Source organism: Meleagris gallopavo, chromosome 1 (assembly GCF_000146605.3).
Source record: "Meleagris gallopavo isolate NT-WF06-2002-E0010 breed Aviagen turkey brand Nicholas breeding stock chromosome 1, Turkey_5.1, whole genome shotgun sequence".
NCBI classification, from domain to species: Eukaryota; Metazoa; Chordata; class Aves; order Galliformes; family Phasianidae; genus Meleagris; species Meleagris gallopavo.
Genome location: NC_015011.2, coordinates 55,736,424 through 55,756,725, shown reverse-complemented (window position 1 = coordinate 55,756,725; position 20,302 = coordinate 55,736,424). Strand labels below are relative to the sequence as shown.

General features: G+C 39.9%; 1 protein-coding gene across 1 annotated transcript; it reads right to left on the bottom strand.

Annotated features, from left to right (window-relative positions):
* Nucleotides 1–20,297, bottom strand: NT5DC3 (5'-nucleotidase domain containing 3; the record flags this gene model as incomplete). Its single annotated transcript, XM_003202392.3, has 14 exons — nucleotides 1–1,246; nucleotides 1,943–2,007; nucleotides 2,353–2,493; nucleotides 3,894–3,980; nucleotides 4,338–4,419; nucleotides 5,368–5,469; nucleotides 5,616–5,718; nucleotides 5,920–5,980; nucleotides 7,441–7,578; nucleotides 9,277–9,367; nucleotides 12,380–12,435; nucleotides 12,952–13,026; nucleotides 16,949–17,133; nucleotides 20,114–20,297. Coding segments are annotated over 14 exons (1,632 nt in total), but the record flags the coding sequence as incomplete, so codon positions are not given.
* Nucleotides 20,298–20,302: the final 5 nt, after the last annotated feature.

Here is a 20,302-nt window from a genome sequence, read left to right as displayed (position 1 = left end):
AAAATGCCACCAGTTAACTCTGGATTTCCTTTTTTTTCTTTATATACTTCTCCACCCCCCCCTCCAACTCATTTACCCATTGTGCGTATGTACTATTGAATGCAGATGCCCATTACTGAAGGCTACGTGAAATACATTCTCTCCAAGGAAGCTCCTAAACTGCACTGTATGCCACTGTAAGACACTTAGAAATGTAAAAAGCAGCATTTTGGATCGATCTGAAGTCTGATGGAATTCTGCTTTCGCTTTGAAATGCATCCTGCTAGACCTCGTGAAATGGCTTTATTACCACAGAACGGATATTTAGTTTGTTTAAAAACTAAGAAACATGTCTAAAAACAAACAGAAGGAAGCTGAAGCAGCCCAAGCTTCCCATTGCTGTCAGGCTTTGGCTCAGGTCCACCTACAGCTAAGCACAGATGTACAGGCAGGAAAAGAGCCCATCCACCTGAGCATGCCTGTATGGCAGCCATCACAGTGCAGCAGAGATGCACACACGTACCATACCAGTTACATCAGTTACAGGTAACATGCTGGCTACATGCAACACAAAGTTAAAATGCTCACACCATCTCTCTCAATCTCACCATAAACTGGCTGGTAATTGCATACCACTGCAATACTGATACTGGATTTATGCTTTTGAGTGCCAAGAGCTATTGCAGACTGCAGCTAGAGATCTGAAGGGATAGCATAGCTCTCTCTAAATCACGTAGCTGTAGATCCAAGTTTCAAACCAAGAAATAAAGGCAGCCTTTCCTTCCACCCAGCCCACAACTATTTCAGCAGTCCAGCATATCCTCTGTGCGTAAGAACAGGTTTCGCATCTCTGAGCAGGAGAGAAAATAAGTACAATGCTTATAAGAACAAGTATGAATTACATCTAAATCAAGGTAATGATTTAAGTGACTTAAAATACATCTATATTCAAAACAAAACAAAAAAAAACAAATTAGCCCATTTTAGAGAGAACAAGGCAAGTGCTTATTTGACCTGAACTGTCTCTTGTAGGAAGGGTATTCTGAATGTACCAGTACACAGCTGGTCTGACCAGCCAGGAAGTTCGTGCTGCAAAGGAGTCCTTCTTGGATAAAATGTGTAATCAGGCTCATAGTTCAAGAGACAACTCAGTGATGCCATGTAGATATCTGCAAATCTAGAGAGACGTCTGAGGAAGTAAGTGGGATTCTCATCTGTTCTGAACAAGCTTCCAAATTGTGCGTTGAAGAAATTCCTGTTCATTTCCCTGTCCCCCAAAAGAGAAAAAGAATGAAAGGAACACACTTGCACACATCTCTTTACACCAACTATTCTCCAGAATCCAAAGCAAGCAGTTCCTATAATCTGTCATCCGTGTTACATTCTTGCCATTTTGCTTCAAGCCACTTAAATGCACAATGTAAGAAATGTTTGCATCTCTTGCACATACATGGCCCAGAAACAGTCACCACAGCAGTGAAAAGAAGTTCTGACACAGGGCTTGCTGGATCTCCAGAAGCATTTGAGCAGTGCTTTCAGACACATGGTCTGATTTTTGGGTGGTCCTGTGTAGAGCCAGCAGTTGAACTCTATCCTTATGGGTCCCTTCCAACTCAGGATATTCTATGATTCATATTTCTCCCACTAAAAGCAGTGGAAAGTTACTTCTTCAGAAAAATGGCATCTCAAAAGCTTTCACTTCTAGAGGTAGTGAAATAAGCCTTTATCTAAATCCTAATGGCATCTATTTATCCCAGAGATAAAAGACTAAAAAATAAAGTTTAGCTTAACATACACAAAAAAACTTAACAGGAGTTAATTTGAAGATGAGTTTAATAGTCTCCAGCAAGCTTTACTCCTATTTCATTCACTTTCAAATTCTAGATAAACCTGTGCAAGACATCCCATCAAACCCTTTGCTACCATAAAGAATACTGCAAATAGTTTAGCTCCTCCTTCTTACCTCATCTCCTTTCTTTCCTTCTTCCATTCTTCTAAAATCATTTGTGAATCAGGATCACGGTGAACCTGAAATGTGATGACAGGTAACAAAGGATACCCTCATCAATGAACCTGTCCATTAATACACCTAATAGGACAAGAGCAACGCTTCCGGGATCACTATACAGAAGTCAACATGTTTTAATCAACTGAAAGCAGGAATCAATCCAGAGCAACCAGTGAAAAAAGGTATTAAGATTATGAGAAAACTCTTATCATTGCAAGTGATTACATTTATCTGTAGTTGAACTGTGAAACTTCAGTAAGACAGAAGGTACTTACAAGTACCTTACAAGCTTACAATCCAGCATTTAGAAACTTGGCTGGATCCCTTCAGCTATACAGAACTGATTACACATACACAGAACAAACCTGCATGTGTTCCAGTAATCCTGTCAGAGTTTGCAGCCAGGTCATGGTTTGAATGTACTTCTCTGTGTTCATGATTTTAATCTCTGATCGTAACTCTGGGATAATTGCACCAGTGCGCCAGCCGTGCTTCAGGGTCAAATCCTATTTACCAAGAATTAAAAATGCAGTTAGAAAGAAAAAATAACACATCTACTTAAACACTGAAGAATTTGAGCATTCTTTATTCCAAAGGGTATTAACTCAAATTAATTGCTTCTTCTGCATTAGCAGACATTAAACTGCAGAACCTAATTGTGTCAATATGCAATAGGTTTTAATTTTAGAGTATGTTCCAAATCCACATTTTCAGAGAGGAAAAAAATATGAGAAGCTGCATATAAAACTAATTCATTAGGTTTAAAGGAAACAGTAGGAAATTCTTCTTACAGATGAGATCGCATTGCTGTCGGAAGCATCTAGGGGAAACTGTATGTTTCCAGCTATTCAAGTTTCTCCTCATGATTGCAACGTGAGACAACTGCTAGCTGGCACAATGGAAAAAGGAGCACAAAGAGCACACCAGCCTTCTCCTCCCTTTGACTCTGAGCCCTCTGAAACATTCAGGCTTACTTTTCTATTTAAAAGCAGACTGGGGCAAAAATATTTACATCTGCTGCTGAAACACGTTATCACCACATTGCTGGCTCACATTTGTAAAGGTATTTATATGCAATCAATTACAGAAGAGTTAAGTGATGGTAACTTATTTTGATGTGACAGTAAGCAGTATATTTGCTGGTAAGGTAGTAAGAAGACCTGGAAAACAGGTCTGCAAACCTCACAAGATCTTGGGAAGAATGTCAGCTTACAATTAGTGACAGAAGGATTGCCACCTATCATTCAAGACAGAAGTTCATTCAGTTCTTATTATACTTGGTAGCAAGTGTCATCCAGATCAGCTACATTCTGTATATTGGGATGTCCATGTTTACTTTCTACTACATCTGACACAATCAGTATCTGGATCACGAGTACAGACTCCATCCCCCTTAGTGGTAGGACAAGGGGGAATGGGTTTAAGCTCAAGGAAAGAAGGTCTAGATTGGATGTCAGGGAGAATTTCTTCACAGATAGAGTGGTGAGGTGCTGAAACAGGCTGGCCAGAGAGGTTGTAGATGCCCCGGCCCTGGAGATATTCAAGACCAAGTTGGATGGGGCCCTGGACAGCCTGGTCTAGTATTAGATATGGAGGTTGGTGGCCCTGCCTGTGGCAGGAGGGTTGGAACTCAGTGATCCTTGGGGTCCCTTCCAAACCAAGCCATTCTATGAATCCCTGGGCTGTAAGAAAGTTAAATGCTACAAGTCAGGTGGAAAGCACGAACAGCCTTTCACAGCATCAGTTTTCTTTAATGAAAGAAAAGCAAAATGGCTTACTACCAACTCAGATTTTGTTGTATTCAGAAACTTCTCATTAAAGAGCATTCTACTGAATAATTGTGGAAGAAGAAAGGAGCACAAACAGACTCAGCCTTCATCCTGTTTCATGAGAGTAAGCTACTCACTGCCAAGTCACTGTAGATGTGATCACCAAAGTAGAGCACCTTAGAGCCCCTCCAACCAGTCAGCTTCAGAAATTCGTACAAGTTGCCCTACAGAAACAACACAGACATTGTGACAGCATGCAACTTGCACTGTCACAGGCAAGAGAAAGAAATTCAGTATGCACTTAAAAATATTTCTATATCAAGAGTCTTGTCCTCAGTTTATGGATTATGAATCCCAAATTTCAGTAATGCCATTTCAGTAATACTCTTACTTTTCATATGCACTTTAAGAGGCAAGTATACAGCAGGGATACAATACCAACGATCAACTCAAACTACTTAAATTATTAATATAACCTTAAAAATCATTTCCAAGTCTTTGTGATAGCTGAAGACGTTTGGGACTCTAGGAAATTGGTATTAAATCTGAACTGGAAGTGTGGGAAGTCACTGAAAGTGTACCTGTTTGTAGATCTGGCCTTTCTGCAGTTTGTGGATTTTGTCCCAAAGCAACACTCCCCTTTCATTCACCTTCCGAAATGGTCTAGAATAGAATTAGACACATTTATTACACTGTTGTGAAGTGTGATAGAATTCCTACAAGATTTCTACAAGTATTCTGGTATGAAAAATGCTCATCTTTCAAAAGGAAAACACACTTTATAGCAACTGAATATTTTGCAAGAGGAAAAGCAAAGCTGTAAAACTTCAGCTCTAGGCAGGTGTATGTTTCTATGCAGTATGCTGATGACATCTATAAGAGTTTAAGAACAACTGCTGAACTAAGGCAGGGAATCAGCCTCCCCAGACAGAGGAGGGAAAGTGTCAGTGATCTGCCATTAAGGAAAGAATGCAAAAAAGAATGAAAATATTTAAAAACTTGCCCAGTATCTCGTTTTGTACAACTGAATGACTGAGGAAGGCAGCACTGAACTAAGGGCTGGAAGGACAACAATAATGGCTTTGTAATTAAATGGAAAACAGAGCAAAGGAGAAAAAAAATCCCATTTCTATCTCATTTTCAAAGTAAGTACATAAAAAGGAATAGATCTTTTTCAAGTGTCAGAAGTGCTTACACATTACAATGTGCTCACTAGCAGTCCAAATATTACAGCCTGTCAGCCAGCCTGCCCTTTAAATACTATATGTGACTAAACAAAACCACAAGCAATAAAAATATTCTGAAATGTACCAACAGTTCCCAAGTTTAGAGGAACATTTAACCAAACTACACGTTAAGGTGTTAAAAACAGCCTCTGTGGCTAACTCAGTCCAGATTAGACCTCTATTAGCTATTGGAACTTTCTCAGATAAGAAATGGTAACATTTGGACATCAGAAAGGGGTGTTCCTGTATTTTGTAATGACCTTAAAACAGGATCTCATGAAATACAACTTCATTTTACATCATACCAGAGTCAAAATACTACATAACATGCTTTATAGTCTTATACTGAACAAGCTGCTTGAAACTGTCTTTACTGAATACCCACCTTCGCTTATCATTGAAGAAGTTTGGCTTATCAGCCTGCACAATGACCACATCAAAGAGATCCCTCCAGTCCTTGCCAACTATGAACCTCATGCCTTTGTCCCTGAAAAGGGCAGAGGGTTATTAACAGCCAAGTGTAACAGAAGTGCAACTGTTATTAGTGCAATGTGATACATTACACTCAATCTCACTCTCCCCATCCTTCATCCTTTATAAATTCATAGTCAAACAGAAAATGACTTCACTTACACAAAACTGCTGGGACTGTTTGTGATAAGAAACATCTTCTTGCCATGATCAGCCAGCTTAGCTAATACTGCACGAGTTTGTTCAGCATAACAGATATATTTCTCTGTGAAGATTAAGGAAAAAAAGTTAATCTCAAGTTTCTCAAGGGAACAGTTTTCTGTGTTCAACAAAGGTTCCAAGTGTGAGGCTATACTTAATAGAGGCACTCTAGATAAGTTTAGAAATTGCAGTCTTAAATAATGTATTGACCATTCTGGCTTCCTTAAGGAAAAAAGCCTTGAAAGATGATGTCATTAGTACTTACCAATATCTGCTTCAATTGCTCTATACATTATTCCTTTGATGTGGACATCTCTGATTGAATCCTGTCAGGAAATCAACAGAGCATTGAAGAACTGCAAGAGCTTTTCAAGTATGAAAAACTGCATAGTAATAATTTGCTTTTATAACACTTGCATTCCCTGAATTTCCTTTTCAGCTTCACAGAAATGCCACGTGATATTCATTACGTATACACTACCACTAGACAAAGTAAGCTTGTTCTTCTAGAAAACTCCTTCATACTTTCAGGAAGTATGAAATGGGCTTGTAACAACTGTGACAGAGAGCTCAGAAGGGTAAGGGAGGTGGGGGGAGTTAGGGTGAAAGCCCTATGCAGAAGCCAAGGCATCAATCACAGCTTTCTGATGTCCTGTGGAGCAAAATACATTCCTTTCCTTGGGCTAAGGGGAAGCTGTAATTCAGGCTTTAAATTATCATCACTCCCTAATGCCCTAATTTAAAAACAAAACAAAACAAAACAAAAACAAACAAACAAAAAAACTGAACAGGCAAAAGAAGCTAAATCCTTAAGCAAGGGGCCAAAAGGAGCTCTGAGGCATTTATTTGGCATCTCTTCTGAGCTGGCTCTGCACCAGAATGCTTCATTTAGGACAGTGACACTGCCATATTGGCACTTACACTATGTATAGCCCACAAATTCTTTAAGAAGTCACTTAGACAGCTTCAAAGAAGCTGGTAATGATGAACAGTTAGTATGGAAGTTTCTACAAATGTTTCAGCAGAAGCCACCGAAAATACCTTTCTGACTACATGCCTGTAGGCAGGAGGAAAAATTAGGAGGGATGGAAGGATTAGAAGTTCAACATTCAGGCCTATCACATACACTTAGCTACACAGAAGAGGCTACAAGAAGGGTTTGGATGGCAAGTTCACATAGTCAAAAATCATCAAGTTGGGAGTGGCCTTTTCTGTTCTTAAGTATTCAAAACACAACTTTAGCATCCCTGTAGTGTACATCTTCAGGAATCAAGACAGTCAAATTATTCTAATCATTATTACCATACTTTTTTGGAGGAGGAAAAGAGGTAAACAGGCAAGAAGAGATATGCCAAAAGCAAGAGACAGAAAATTATCACATGCTAATAAAGATATAGAGGCAGCACAGATAGACATTCCATGGATTTCCCCGTAGCCTCTTACAATTCTGCTAGCAAGAAAAGTATACCTTCAATAACAAGCAAAAGAAGCTTTACTGACATATGAGAGCTTCTTCACTTTCCTCTTAGCCACCCCCCAAACCTATAGAAAAAATAACTACCACAGAACATGACTTTTAAAATAAATTGCCCAAGTACTGCTTTTTTTCCCCCCAAGGCTTACTATCGTTGTGCTGACATTTATAGTCTTATAGCAATAACTACTCCATACAAAACCTAGAGTTGAGGTATTTCACTGGAATTAATGCAGCAGGATGAGCTTTGTGAGATGCTCACAAACAAGACACACAAATGTATGGCTTTACCTAAATCTTCAAAGTTAGTACCTTGACATCTTTGTACAGATGAACAGGCTCATAGTCTATGTTGTTTTTCAGAAAATACTCATTCACACAGGAAAGGAGTGTCATCTCTGGCAAGGAAAATATATCCATGAATTGCTTCATTGTATTTCCTTGTGAGCTCTACAAATAAAAAAAATAAAAATGGTCAGACATTGATTCTCAAATTGGAGCACTTCCATTAATAGAAAAAATTCAGATTAATTGCAAATGCTCAGCCTTTGCAACCACTCTTCTCACTGTATTAGGATTCTTTTTGAATAAATAGACTTCCAGTAAAGTAACTGATGAAAGCATTGGCTTTATTCTGAAAATTCACCATGAAGAACTACTGCTTTAAGAACAATATTTTATCTCAGGAGCACATAAAAGAGTGTTCACAGCTAAGTCAAAAGAAGTATTTAGAGACCTCTTTGTTGGATGTCTACAATTCTACAAGCAAGCAGCACTGTTATGGGGCAGGGGAGAAGGGAATGTTTTTTTTTGTTTGCATTTTGACACAATGTTACCTAGAACTGGGAGAGAAAGGCTATGAAGAAAGGCTAAGTGAACTGGGTCTGTTTAGCCTTGAGAAAGAAGACTGAGAGGGGACCTGATCCAGGTCTATAAATATCTAAGGTGTGGGGAGCAGAGTGGCGAGGCCAGACTCTTCTCAGCAGCGCGTGGAGACAGGACAGGGGGAAATGGCCAGGAACTGGAACATAGGAAGTTCCGCACAAATGTGCGCAAGAACTTGTTTACGGTGAGGGTGATGGAGCGCTGGAACAGGCTGCCCAGGCAGGTCGTGGAGTCTCCTTCTCTGGAGATACTCAAGACCCACCTGGACACCTACTTGTGTGATCTGGTGTAGGGAGCCTGCTTTGGCAGGGGGGTTGGACTCGATCTCTGGAGGTCCCTTCCAACCCCTACAGTTCTGTGATTCTGTGACTGCAAAACAATTTGCCTTCCTGAAAAGAGATAGAATGCTGTATCTACAATAACTAGTGTAAGAACAGACATCTACTCCACAAAAGTTGTAACTATGGCTGATTTTCGTTTAAGTAGAGGATCTCACTGTACAGGAATATTTAAGAGGGTGAAACAACCAGGTATCTTTCTTCAAAACAGCATACTGGTCAAGACTATAGAATAGTTCAGGCTAGAATGAATCTCTGGAGGCTGCCTGGTCCAACCCTCTGCCCAAGCATGGACAGTTACAGCAGGTTGCCCAAGAGCACAGACAAGAGGCTTAGGAAGATGGCCAAGGAAATGACTCCATAATCTATCTGGGCAACACGTAACAATGCTCAGTCACACTCATACACAAAGAGAAAAAGCGTTTCCTGATGTTCAGAGGGAACCACTTGTGTCTAAGTTTGTCCTGTCACCCTCCTTTTCAAGATCAACGTAAGAATAGCACTGAAGACCAAGGTACCCTATAAGGAGTTCCAGGCTGATATTCAGAACTGGTGCAGCTGCTCCAGAGACCACAAGTGAGAATTACATGGGAATTTTAAGTTGAAGGTAAGGCATCAGACATGGTTCACTTCCCAGCCTTTATCAGACTTGCTGTGCAACTGAGTAAGTCACTTGACTTTTCAATATTCTACTTCTGTACGTATGACTGGGCAAGGGAACAGTAAAAAGAAATCAATGCAAGTAGTAGAAAATGGGTATTTGTCACATCAGAGAGAAAGCTTCTTATCTAACACTATAATTCAACCAGATATTGAGGAAAATATAACAGTAGGAACAAAAACAAAAATGCAAACCCTACACCACTCCATTAAAAAAAAAATAATAATAATTCCATCTGTAAACAGCAGCAGTTAGTATTTTTACCTTTCCATAAAAGTCACTCATTTGTTCCAAGGGAACATGGGAACCATCATACATTGCAATGACTTCTTCATCTGGGACAACACTGAGGCCTCTGGAGAACAACAAAAGGTTCAAAAGTCACACAAAATTCTGAAGTAATTACTGAATAATAATCTATCAGATTGGCACTTAAATCTGGAGCTTACTGAAATACCAATGTCATAGGAACACACTAGTCTAAGTTAAAACAGCATCTCTCCTTACAGAAGTAACATTTTAACAGGCTGACGCATGCCAAAGGCATTCCAAAATTTAAGTCTCCTACTTTCTTAAGAGGAAAAAAGGCTAATTAGTCGCCATTGAAACTCTGCCTCAGGGGCTTACAGAAAGTAGTTAGAGCTTCCAACTTCTTAAAGTAATTCCTCACTCTGCTTTTGTTTCTTAAAGCACTGATGATGTGATAGTGTGTAAACCAAACTACTCTACATTATGACCTTGAAGACTCAAGGAAAGAGGAACACACACAATCTCTAAGTAAGAGTTTAAACTGTATCAACAATTTAGTTTCCCAAAATTTAAAATTACTTGAAGGATTGTTGACGAATAATTAAAATACAGAAGAACAATAACAAGCAGAAAACAAAGACATATCGCCAGAGTTTCTCTACCAACTACACTAAAATACTAATGCTTCCACGTTTTGGGATTGAGTTGGTATTTCTGTTGGTTTTGATTATTTATAATGTCAAGTGTCTTGTGTTGAAGCACCTAAAACACTGAATAAATACAATAATCCTCACCAGAAGAAATGTAAATAGAGGGTGAGGACAGGGAGCTTTTGCTTAAAACTGAAGAACACAGAAGTCGGATCAGATCATTTACTCCAAGTCTACTTATGTTTGTGGGTTGTTTTGTTTTTCTCCTGCAGCCTTATAAGCAAGATAGTTGATTTCAGTGACTCCTTTTCTTGGTCTCATCCCAAAGTGTTTAAACAACTAAATAAGCCAGTGTTGCCATTATTATAGTTCATATTAGGCTTGCAGAAGAAGGGCATGACATTTAAGCTGCTGTGGTAACAGAGGTCCTTATCAACCAGCTCCCATACTGCTCTTTTCAATGCTACATTGACTTACATATAGCTCCATGCTACTGCTGGTAAAACTACAGCATTCAAGTTAGTATTGTACAAGAACAAAGCACTTATCTACATTACAAAATATATATATTAAGAAGTTATTCACTGTCATCTACTCCACATCAAGAAACAGAAAGAAATGCAACAAAATTCTTAAATATACACAAAGCAATACTACCAGATTGACTCAGGTTCTACTCTACAGACAGCTATGCCAAATAGTACTTAAGTACTGCTAAGAAAAGCACTCTTTTAAAAAAGGAACTATTTAAGTGCAAATCAAGAGAGAAGACAAACATTTGCAAAATCCAGAGAGGAGAAAAGACTTTTGGTAAAGCAATACACCAGTCTTTCTAAAAAAATCCATAGTCTTGACAAAGTTCACAGTCTAGCTGTATAACTAAGTTTATTTTATTCCACTCAAAACATAGTACTAAAAGCATCATAGCTCATCTAAAGTAGTGCTTCCATTGCTGCCCTTGAAAATGGGCATTATAAAAACAATACCAGATTGCTCAGAAGCTCTCAGTGCAAGGTCTCATACTTGGGCAAGTCCAACTATTTTCAGCAGTATAATTGGCCAACAAATACACAAAGCACATAGGAGGTTAAAGCTAAAGAACTACAGAGCTTTGCTGTCATTTGCTGTCTATCTATGCTGGTACATAAGAGAAAGGTAATCTTATTCTAAAACTAAGAAAGTATATGAGTGAAATGATAGTTTTCACTCACTCTCACAAAGACTCGAGTACCAATACATGTGGCTAAGAAGTCTGTCCAGAATGGCTTTGGGTGTGAAAGGCAACACATTAACTCTTCAGGAAATCTCAACATCTCTTTGGAATCTTCTTTATAAGCCATTATGTGCTGGCTCTAGGCTGATATTGTTAATGTAGGGCTTAGAAAAAAAGAAACAGCAACAGGTGTCGACTGTCAAAATATATAGCATAAATAGGTCACAAGCAAATGGTGTGAAGCTGCATTACGAGTTCGATGATGATGCATACAGAACACAGAGTGTTTGGCAGCTTTACACAGCCACTACATTGTCAGTATCAGCCTAATGCTTGACCTTGACATCTTGTTTCCTTTTTATGACTGAATTGTGTACCTACCTGTCCAGCTGGCAAAACAAGAAGTAATGAGTGCACCATTATTTCACAGAACCATACACACTTACACACTAGCCCTCACAGTAAATCACCTCATTGCAGCATTGTCTTCTGGTCCCAAAGGAAAACTTTTTGTCCAGTGAAATTAAGAAACGTACCCAGGCTTGTTGATTAAAGTACAGCATTAAGTTGGCATTCACATTAATCAAGCATGTATTGCTTCATCAATGCAAGCCATGCTAAAGACTCTTATAGAAAAAAATCACTTACACTAAGACTGTGCTATGCAAGAAAGCACAGCACAGAGACTGCCAATGGGACATGAACTCAGCACACTCACTGAGCGTCACTGTGTGTGTCACACTGTGTGGACACAAAGTGGTTGAGCTTCCACTACATCACACTTGCAGAACGATGTGTCTAAGCTTGAAAGCTCTGTGCAAATACAGCCAGACCTTTTAAGCGTATCTGCAGCCATGCTAAAGACATGCTAACGGGCACCTTGCAGCAATTGTTTACATTGAAAGCACCAGTGGAGAAGTCAGTGTATTTTTAGATGTCTTTCAGCACAATTTAACAGCCGGAAACAAAGTGACTCAGCACTATGTGACCAACCAGCTTGCCAGCATCACCAGCTTTGGGCTGCGAAAATAAGCTGTACTGTACTGAGCTAGTAAATGTGTGCTAGTGTCTATGTATATACACAGAGGTACAAAGAAGCCCCCTCCAGTAAGACTCCAGTACTCATTCATGCCTGTGCTTTTTCAGTGCACTGTTCCTGATACGGGTCAAGGTGTGCACTAATAAAGGCAACTACAAGATTCAAAAACAAGACTATACTTGGTTTCTTATTAATACAGGCAATAATTTTACCTACCTGTACACTGTTCCTAGCTGTATATAATGAAAAGCATCAATCTTCATTAATAATGCCTTGCAAGAAAAAAAAAAGTCAACATTAACTGCATGTCAACTACCTGAAATTGAACTACTTTAAAAAAAAAAAGAAAAGAGAGCAGTTTTATCTGTAACCATTCTGGTTCCAGACCAACTGAGCACCTTCCTTTCAACCACTGTTATTGCTTTCAAAATACATTATCAATGATTTCAAAATACTTCATTAATGATTTCAACACAGGGCCTGCAAAGTCACCAAACATCCAGTGTCCTGAACTTAGTCATGAAGTAGTATCTTTTTCTAATAACAGCAGCGTACTTCATTCTGCTGTACTCCTCCCCCCACAAAACACCCAGAACACTTTCTACATAAGATTAAAAATAATAATAATAATAATAATAATAATAATAAAGCTCACAGCAAAAGGAAAACATTTAACAAAATCCTTACACAACACAGAATGAGAGATTAGAAGACTTCAGAGACTCATTCATTTTCTTTGGCTAGGTTTTCAACACTATGTAACTCTTAACAAAGATACTTATACATACCCGGTGCACATCATAATGAAGTCCTCTTATTGCAAAATTCGGATCATAATCATACTTCCTTATTTCTGCAGGATACTAAGAGAAGAGAAAATAAAATTGATTTTTAAGAAAACCTAAAAACTGTTTCTGCATAATTCAAAAAGCCTATGGTTTATCTGCTTCTCATTCCTGCTAGCCATTAGAAGAGCTTTTAAATAAGTTGATGAGACTCACAGGAACATACACACAGCGTGAGACAAGCCAATATTTTAAATCCAAGTCAAGCACAGCACTTGAACATCCACCTTTTAATTAACTGTGAACATTAGTCTTCTGATCAGAGATTTTAATAGATGCAACCATGAAAATAAACTAAATTAAAATTTGAACTGCTGAATTACCTTGTACTCTGAATTTTTCCCACAAAATAAGCTTAGAAACACAGAATACCTCGAGCTGGAAGGGACCTATAAGGAACATTGAGTCCAACCCCTCAGTCCACGCAGAACACCCCAAAAATCAGATCATATATCTGAGAGTGTTGTCTAGGTGCTTCCTGAACTCTGGCAGGACAAACTGAAGACAGCTCAGTCTATGAATTCAAGATGCTCAATCTCATCCTAACAAAAATTTCTGAAGACATTTGAGGTCAGCAATTTCAAAGTATGGCACTATTCTTCACAGGCACAGGATTGGAGTCAGACTTCCTAAAATGTCTGCTGGAGGACAGCTACCATTAGTTATGCCTTTTCACTTGCAGGGGACTTCAAAAAAGCAAAGTTGGCAAGAGTGCAGACCCAGGAACTTCACATAGCATGTGATACTACCAGACACAGCTGCTGATCAACACGACATGCCAGGCCCATAGACACGTTGCACCCAGTCAGTGGTTTAATAGAACAGTGCAATTAACAAAGGTTTAAAATCACCTTCTCCAAAAATTCACCATGCTACATCTTAAAAAAGATACACCTGAACACCAATAGCATTAACATCAGACTTGCATCTGTGGAGCCAGTAGCTCCCACAGTACATCACAGATCAGATCCCAAAGCAAGGATGGTGTTGAACACCATCCAAGTGAGTCACTTTAGAAGAGCATCACAGTGACCCAACTGTATTATTCCTGGAGGTTGCTTCGCTGTAGATACAGACTTGCTTTTCCAGAAAATCATGTACTGATAAAGAAATAAGCAGTACTCATCCATTTTTACTAAATTTCCTCATCTCTTCCTGATCTACAGAGAGATGGGAAAACAATTACTATCAGTAGCCTGGAGGGGGCACTTTCACATATGCTCACTTTTTTTAATGTGAAGGGTTAGGTTCTGTATCATGCATTCTTTCCTCAGGTTGTTTATATAGAGCATAGGTAGAATATACCACCTATCAGAACGGCCCACTTTCAGTTGATTGTGATCATACTTTAAACACAGAATAAGCATGAAAAAATTATATTTCAGGCAAGTGCCTTAAGCTAGGGGTTATGTCCTTTTGTTTTCAAAAGGTAAAATGTTTGACATTCCTTCCGATGCTTGAAAAAACTCATTTATTTGATTAACCACCTGAAAGGCGATTCTTCGTTTCCTTTTCACACACTACGGACCTCATAGAACTCGATGTACCTCAGGCACACCCTCCACTTCTCTACACAGCCTCCATACATAATACAGCTGGCCTACAAGCCTGAGGGGGAAAAAAACATAAGTTGTGCAGCCTCAATAGAGGCGCAAGCTATTTTTAAAGCAATAAAATCCCAATTTTTCCAACAGACTTTTAATCTGTGCAGAAGAGCACTTGCTCTTCAACTGCTGCAGATAGGCACCTATAATTAAAGAAAACAGTCCTGTGCTTGGTATGAGCACATTCTTTCTCTTGGCTTCTCAACTGCCATCCCTACTCTTGGTTCCAAAGAACAGTGATCTCAAAAAAGGATTGAAAGCCTAAAGACTGTTTCTGAAGATGTGCAGAACCGGCCAGGAAACATGAAGCAAAACAAGAGAAGGGGAAAAAAAAAAACACAGGAGAGGATATGGACTGTGATCAATTAAAGACTACAGTGTACTGCACGTGCCTAAAGTGGCCACACCAAGAATAAGCAAGGAAATTTGACTTTTTAAAGTTTCTGCCTGCTTGACTTTACTACTTCAATTTATTCTGACAGAAGGCTGTCTTTTGCACATGTGCCAGTACATGCAAGCAAAAGACTAAGCCCAACCTGGCACACAAATTAAAGCCTCCTTACAAGCCAAACAAAATAATGATAAAAATAGCACTGTTTGCTTATCCCTTCACCACCACTTTTGGTAGTGGTAATATATATTATATGGACTAAACAGCAGTCTGAAAAAGGTGGCACGAGGCCCGTACATTGGGGAATACACAAACCCAAGAACAAGAGCTTATATTCCACACTTGCTGCCAACCATGAGATGAGTATTAAATTCATATTTATTCTTTCGAGCACATTTGAAAATTCCACATCTCCTACAACGTATTTTGCAATTTTTGAGTAATTACCTTACACTGCCATGACCAAAATTGATCATCTTCCATGCTATCACAATCATAATCGACAATGCCAACATTAGGAAAAAATTCCAGATAATATCGAGAAAATCGTTAAGGAATTGGTATTAACAAAAAGTGCTGTCCCTCAAACTCCAAAAGATTATGTGAATGTGGCTCTGGGCAGCCTGGTCTAGTGGTTGGCAACCCTGCACATAGCAGGGGGGTTGAAACTAGATGATCACTATGGTCCTTTTCAACCCAGGCCATTCTATGATTCTATGGTTATACATTTCAATAATCTGTCTCAAAAGCTAATTGGAGCTTCACTCACTAAAGCATGAGAGATTCTTACTGAAACAACAAGCAGTATCAACTTTACTATCTGAATCCAATCCAATAATAAAAACTGAGTAATGTTTTTATTGTCCCCTTACTGCTACTTAAAGGCCCTTTCAAGAACCACGTCTTTACTAAAGTGCATTTATTCATTCCACAGAAATTGCTACCAAAGCATGCCAAAATTTTAGGGGGATCAAATTGTGTATGCTTGTAGTGCCCGTGAAGTTTTGTTTGTTCTTGCAGAGATATTTATAGATTATTTATATATAGCTCCTAACCTTTGGATTGAAACATGAATGGATGGTGTTATTCTACTTTCAAGCTTAGTTTGTATAAAATATGCATGCAGTTTTATTAATTTAGCCTGTAGATTTCTTCCTTTTATTTTCCTTCAATTCCTACACTGCAATTATTTATGCTTCCTCCAGTCCACACTTGCTTTAGACCTTTTCCCTCCAATACCTATCTGTATCTCCTTCCTTGCTTCTTGACATACAGCAGCATCTTCCATGCCCAACCCCACCTTTAAGCTGCCTGGATGTTGACAGGCAACTGATACAAATGCACCACTTGATAGCAGCAGATACACACTCCCTCTTAGGGGACCACTGAGCTGAGCACTTATTTGGGTCTCTTACATCCAAGCTCTGGTTACAGTGCCACTGCACACGCTGCCCCTTTAGGTAACTGGGCTGAAATGCTGAAAGCATAGAAAGGCATACAGCACAACCACAGAACTCATAAGAAGACAGGCTGAAAATATTCTGCATGGAAATCTATCACTGCACTCACAGAAGTGCATAAAACACTGAAAATAACTTGGAAGATTCTTATATTTTGGGGTGACTCCAATAACTGACAATCAGGTGGAAAAAAAAAAGCTACTACTACCACCAAGTGAAAAATAAAAATAATTAAAAAAATAAATAAATAAAGAAGAAAACAAAATGTTCCCTGACTGCTGCTAGATTGTGCTCTGCTCAAAACTGCAGCTGAGAATAAATCAGGACTTCTGTGGTTTGTATGTTAGCTGTTGCATGAAATGTGTTACAAAGGAGCCAAGCCAGGGCCGAAGCATGAGAAGAATGAGTTATACCTCCCTCAACTAGAAATGACCTGTTACACTCTTCTATCATAAAATTATTGTAATCCTAATAATTTTACTTACCCTATGCTCATTAATAAGAAGATCTCGAGCAGCATTGAAGATCAAAGTGTGCAGATGCTTAGAATAAAAGACCAACGTGTAGTCATAATCAAACCCATAGATTTCAATATCTGACAGGCTCATTTCATTGTTTGAAAAAATGGCATCCGGGTTCAGCATGTTACTCATAATTGAAGGAACTAATTCTGCAAAGAGAGGAGAGGGAAAAAAAGTTGTAACAGCCTCACAGTTTCAGTAAGAAAACCATCAGCGACTTCTAAATATCGATAAATGAAAACAGAATCTATTAAACTGATTCACACTAATATATCATCTAACCCTCAGCCAAATGATGTTATTGAAAATGCTATCCCTACTTTGTCATTGACTCAACGTTTTTATTTGAAGGCTTTCCTCAAACAGATCAAGTAGATCTGAAGATGTGTTTCCGGATCACGCTTAACACAAAACCCCAGAATCAATACACAATGTTTTTGCTAACTCCATTAATTCATTTTTATTTAATAATTCTGTTGAAAATTCATGGCGGAGTTTGAGAAGTGGAGGGTTGTTATCACTGTTACACTGAGAGCTTTGTCTTCTCTCATTATTTGGTCCAGGCTCTGCCCCAAAAGCAGAATTACCACTGTTTTAACCAGACGTTGTTAAAATTTTTGCTTGACCATATCAAGGCTACCACGTTAGTCCATTTCTATCCATACGGATGTGTAGGTTGGATGTTAGGAACAATTTCCTCTTGAGAGAAGTGGTACTGCACTGTCATCACAGTCATCATTAAAGATGTTTGTATTTCTTCATTTATTTTTTTCTTTAAAAACTTGGAAGAACAGCTTCCGGAGGTTGTCATCTCATTAAAAGCAAGTTCCCCTTCTTTTCCTTCTTGTACGTTAACTTTATAATCCAGCCTTTGCTACTAGTGGGGAAAAAAAGCAAGCTTTCGTCATAAAGCTACACTTGGAAGGGTGCCTTTGAAGGAAAAATGCCTGGTTACTTTCTACGAATAGATGTAGAAGGAGGGACTCCGGCTCTGGGGACACACAGACTACATGCTCCACCATGAGAGGAAACCAAAGCAATGAGACAGGCAGGCATGGCTATTGCAGATCTTTTAGAAAGATAATGCTTCTATTTTGAAAAATCTGACCAACTCACAGGAAGGGAAAGAGCATTTCTTTCATAAAAGCAATGTGTCAGATCGCTGCACAGCTAACAGGCAGATGCTACAAGGAATTTAGAGATGGATGATATTTCAGTAATCTGAAACCATTCAGACACACACACCTGCTATTCACTGAGACAGAACAGCAGTTTCACCAAGTTTCCTTCCAAGTTTCGTGTGAAGTGCAGCATCTCATTCACTGAGTAGGATAGCAGGAATTTGCCACGCTCAAGCTGACGTGCAAAGCTACGTCCTTCATAAACAATCATTGGGGTGATTTAACAAAATAAGCCTCAACCAAAACATTACCTCTTCCTGCCTCCAGTCATCACTCACGAAAATACAGTAGATAATTCTCATGCTCAGTTCAGGTGAGGGGAAAAAAAAAAAAATACAAGTGCAATTTGACACGCTACTACTAAAACAAACACTCTTATTCTATCAAAGAGGTCATGAATCATTTAATTTCTTGAAGTCCTGACTTGAATTTTAAGTGAACTTACAAAGTGATGTCATTTAAACCATAACATAGGAACAACATAGGGTGTTGTACTTTTTCCAAACACCAACTGTGGAGCCTGGTGAGACGACACATTTCAAGCAGATATTTCACACAAACAAAACAAAACAAAAAAAACACAAACAAAACACCACACATTGACCAGCAGTTGCCTGAAAAATGACATCGCGAACAGCTATTGGATATTCCAGCAGACAGAACCTACAGAACTTGGATCAAAAAAGTCAGGACAGGTTAGTCATCTTAGCATCCCAATGAAACAAAAATGCCAGATACCTGAAGCCATTTGGCAATTCAGACAGTAACAAAGTATTCTGACTGACTCTAAAAGCACTCACCCCCACCCCGGCCACTGACCCACACCCACCCAGCGCCTGCCTCTTCCCTTAATGCTGCCCTACACTCTGACCTCAGTTCTAAAGTATTACAGGGTGTGGGTTTGGGAATAAAGATAACTCCAAAAGCAGGAAAGGAAAAAAAGAAAGACTCAAAATAAAAAGCAATCTCTCTCCTCTTCTTTTCCCTCATCCCACTGTCCCAAGCCTACAGCACCTTTCAGACAACTGCAGCACTGGTCTTATTTTACTGCTGCAACACTGCCCATTTCATTTGCACCCAGACCAAAGACATCAACAGAGCTCATGGCTCAGAATTCTCACGTTGTCTTGTTACAAATTTTGTTTGTTTCCCTTCAGCAAAAGGGCAAAACATGCAAAACTATGGCAGTATTCAGATAAACACTGCTTTCCTGCTTGACAGCACTGAAACAACCTACCTCTCAGTAAAATCCAAGCAACTCCATAACACTAAGCATCAGAACAAGAATGGGAGCAAACTATGTTTCAGGGAATCATAGAATGGTTCGAGTAGGAAGGAACCTTAAAGCCAACTCAGTTCCAACCCCTGCCAAGAGCAGGGCTGCCCCAGGCCCCATCCAATCTGGCCCGAGTGCTTGCAGGGATGGGGCACCACAGCTCCTCTGTGGAGTGCCTCCCCACCCAATTCTGCCTTTGTACAACGACTACTGCAGCCTGCAAGACAGCAACCAAGCAGTGAGTCCTAGGGCAGGGCACCACACACGGGCACAGAATTCCCTAGATTTCCGTGGAACTGAGGCATTTGCACAACCCTCACTTTCTGCCCAGCAGGGCAGGGCTTCCTTACATTCATCTTCACACTCCAAACAACTGCCAGGCGTCACTGACACAGCATTAGCATGTTACTTCACGGTGCTTTTAATGGAGCTGCAGGCAAGATGAAGAAAACTTCTCAGCGTCACAACTTCTCCGTGAAACAAGCCCACCGCAGCATGTACCTCACGCTGCCGTACTCCCTGAAGCCGCTTTCCGGCACACAACGCCCCGGCCAGCAGCAGCCCTACTCGGAGGGCACACCCCGGCACGACAGATGCCGGCTCACCATCGGCCCAGCCGCCGGGTTTCGGTCGCTTCTGCTCAGAGTGCCCCCCGACCCGTGCCCCGCTCACCCTTGGTAACCCGCTTGGCCTCCTTATAGCGCGACCACAAGTAGCTCCTCATATCAGCGGGCTGCTGCCGCCGCTCCCGCTGCGGGGCTACGGTACAATACGGAGCGGCGACGACAGCGGGCAGGCATCGGCAACGCCGTCCGCAGCCCACCCGCCCAAACACCACCGCAGACCGCGCCACCCCAGCCA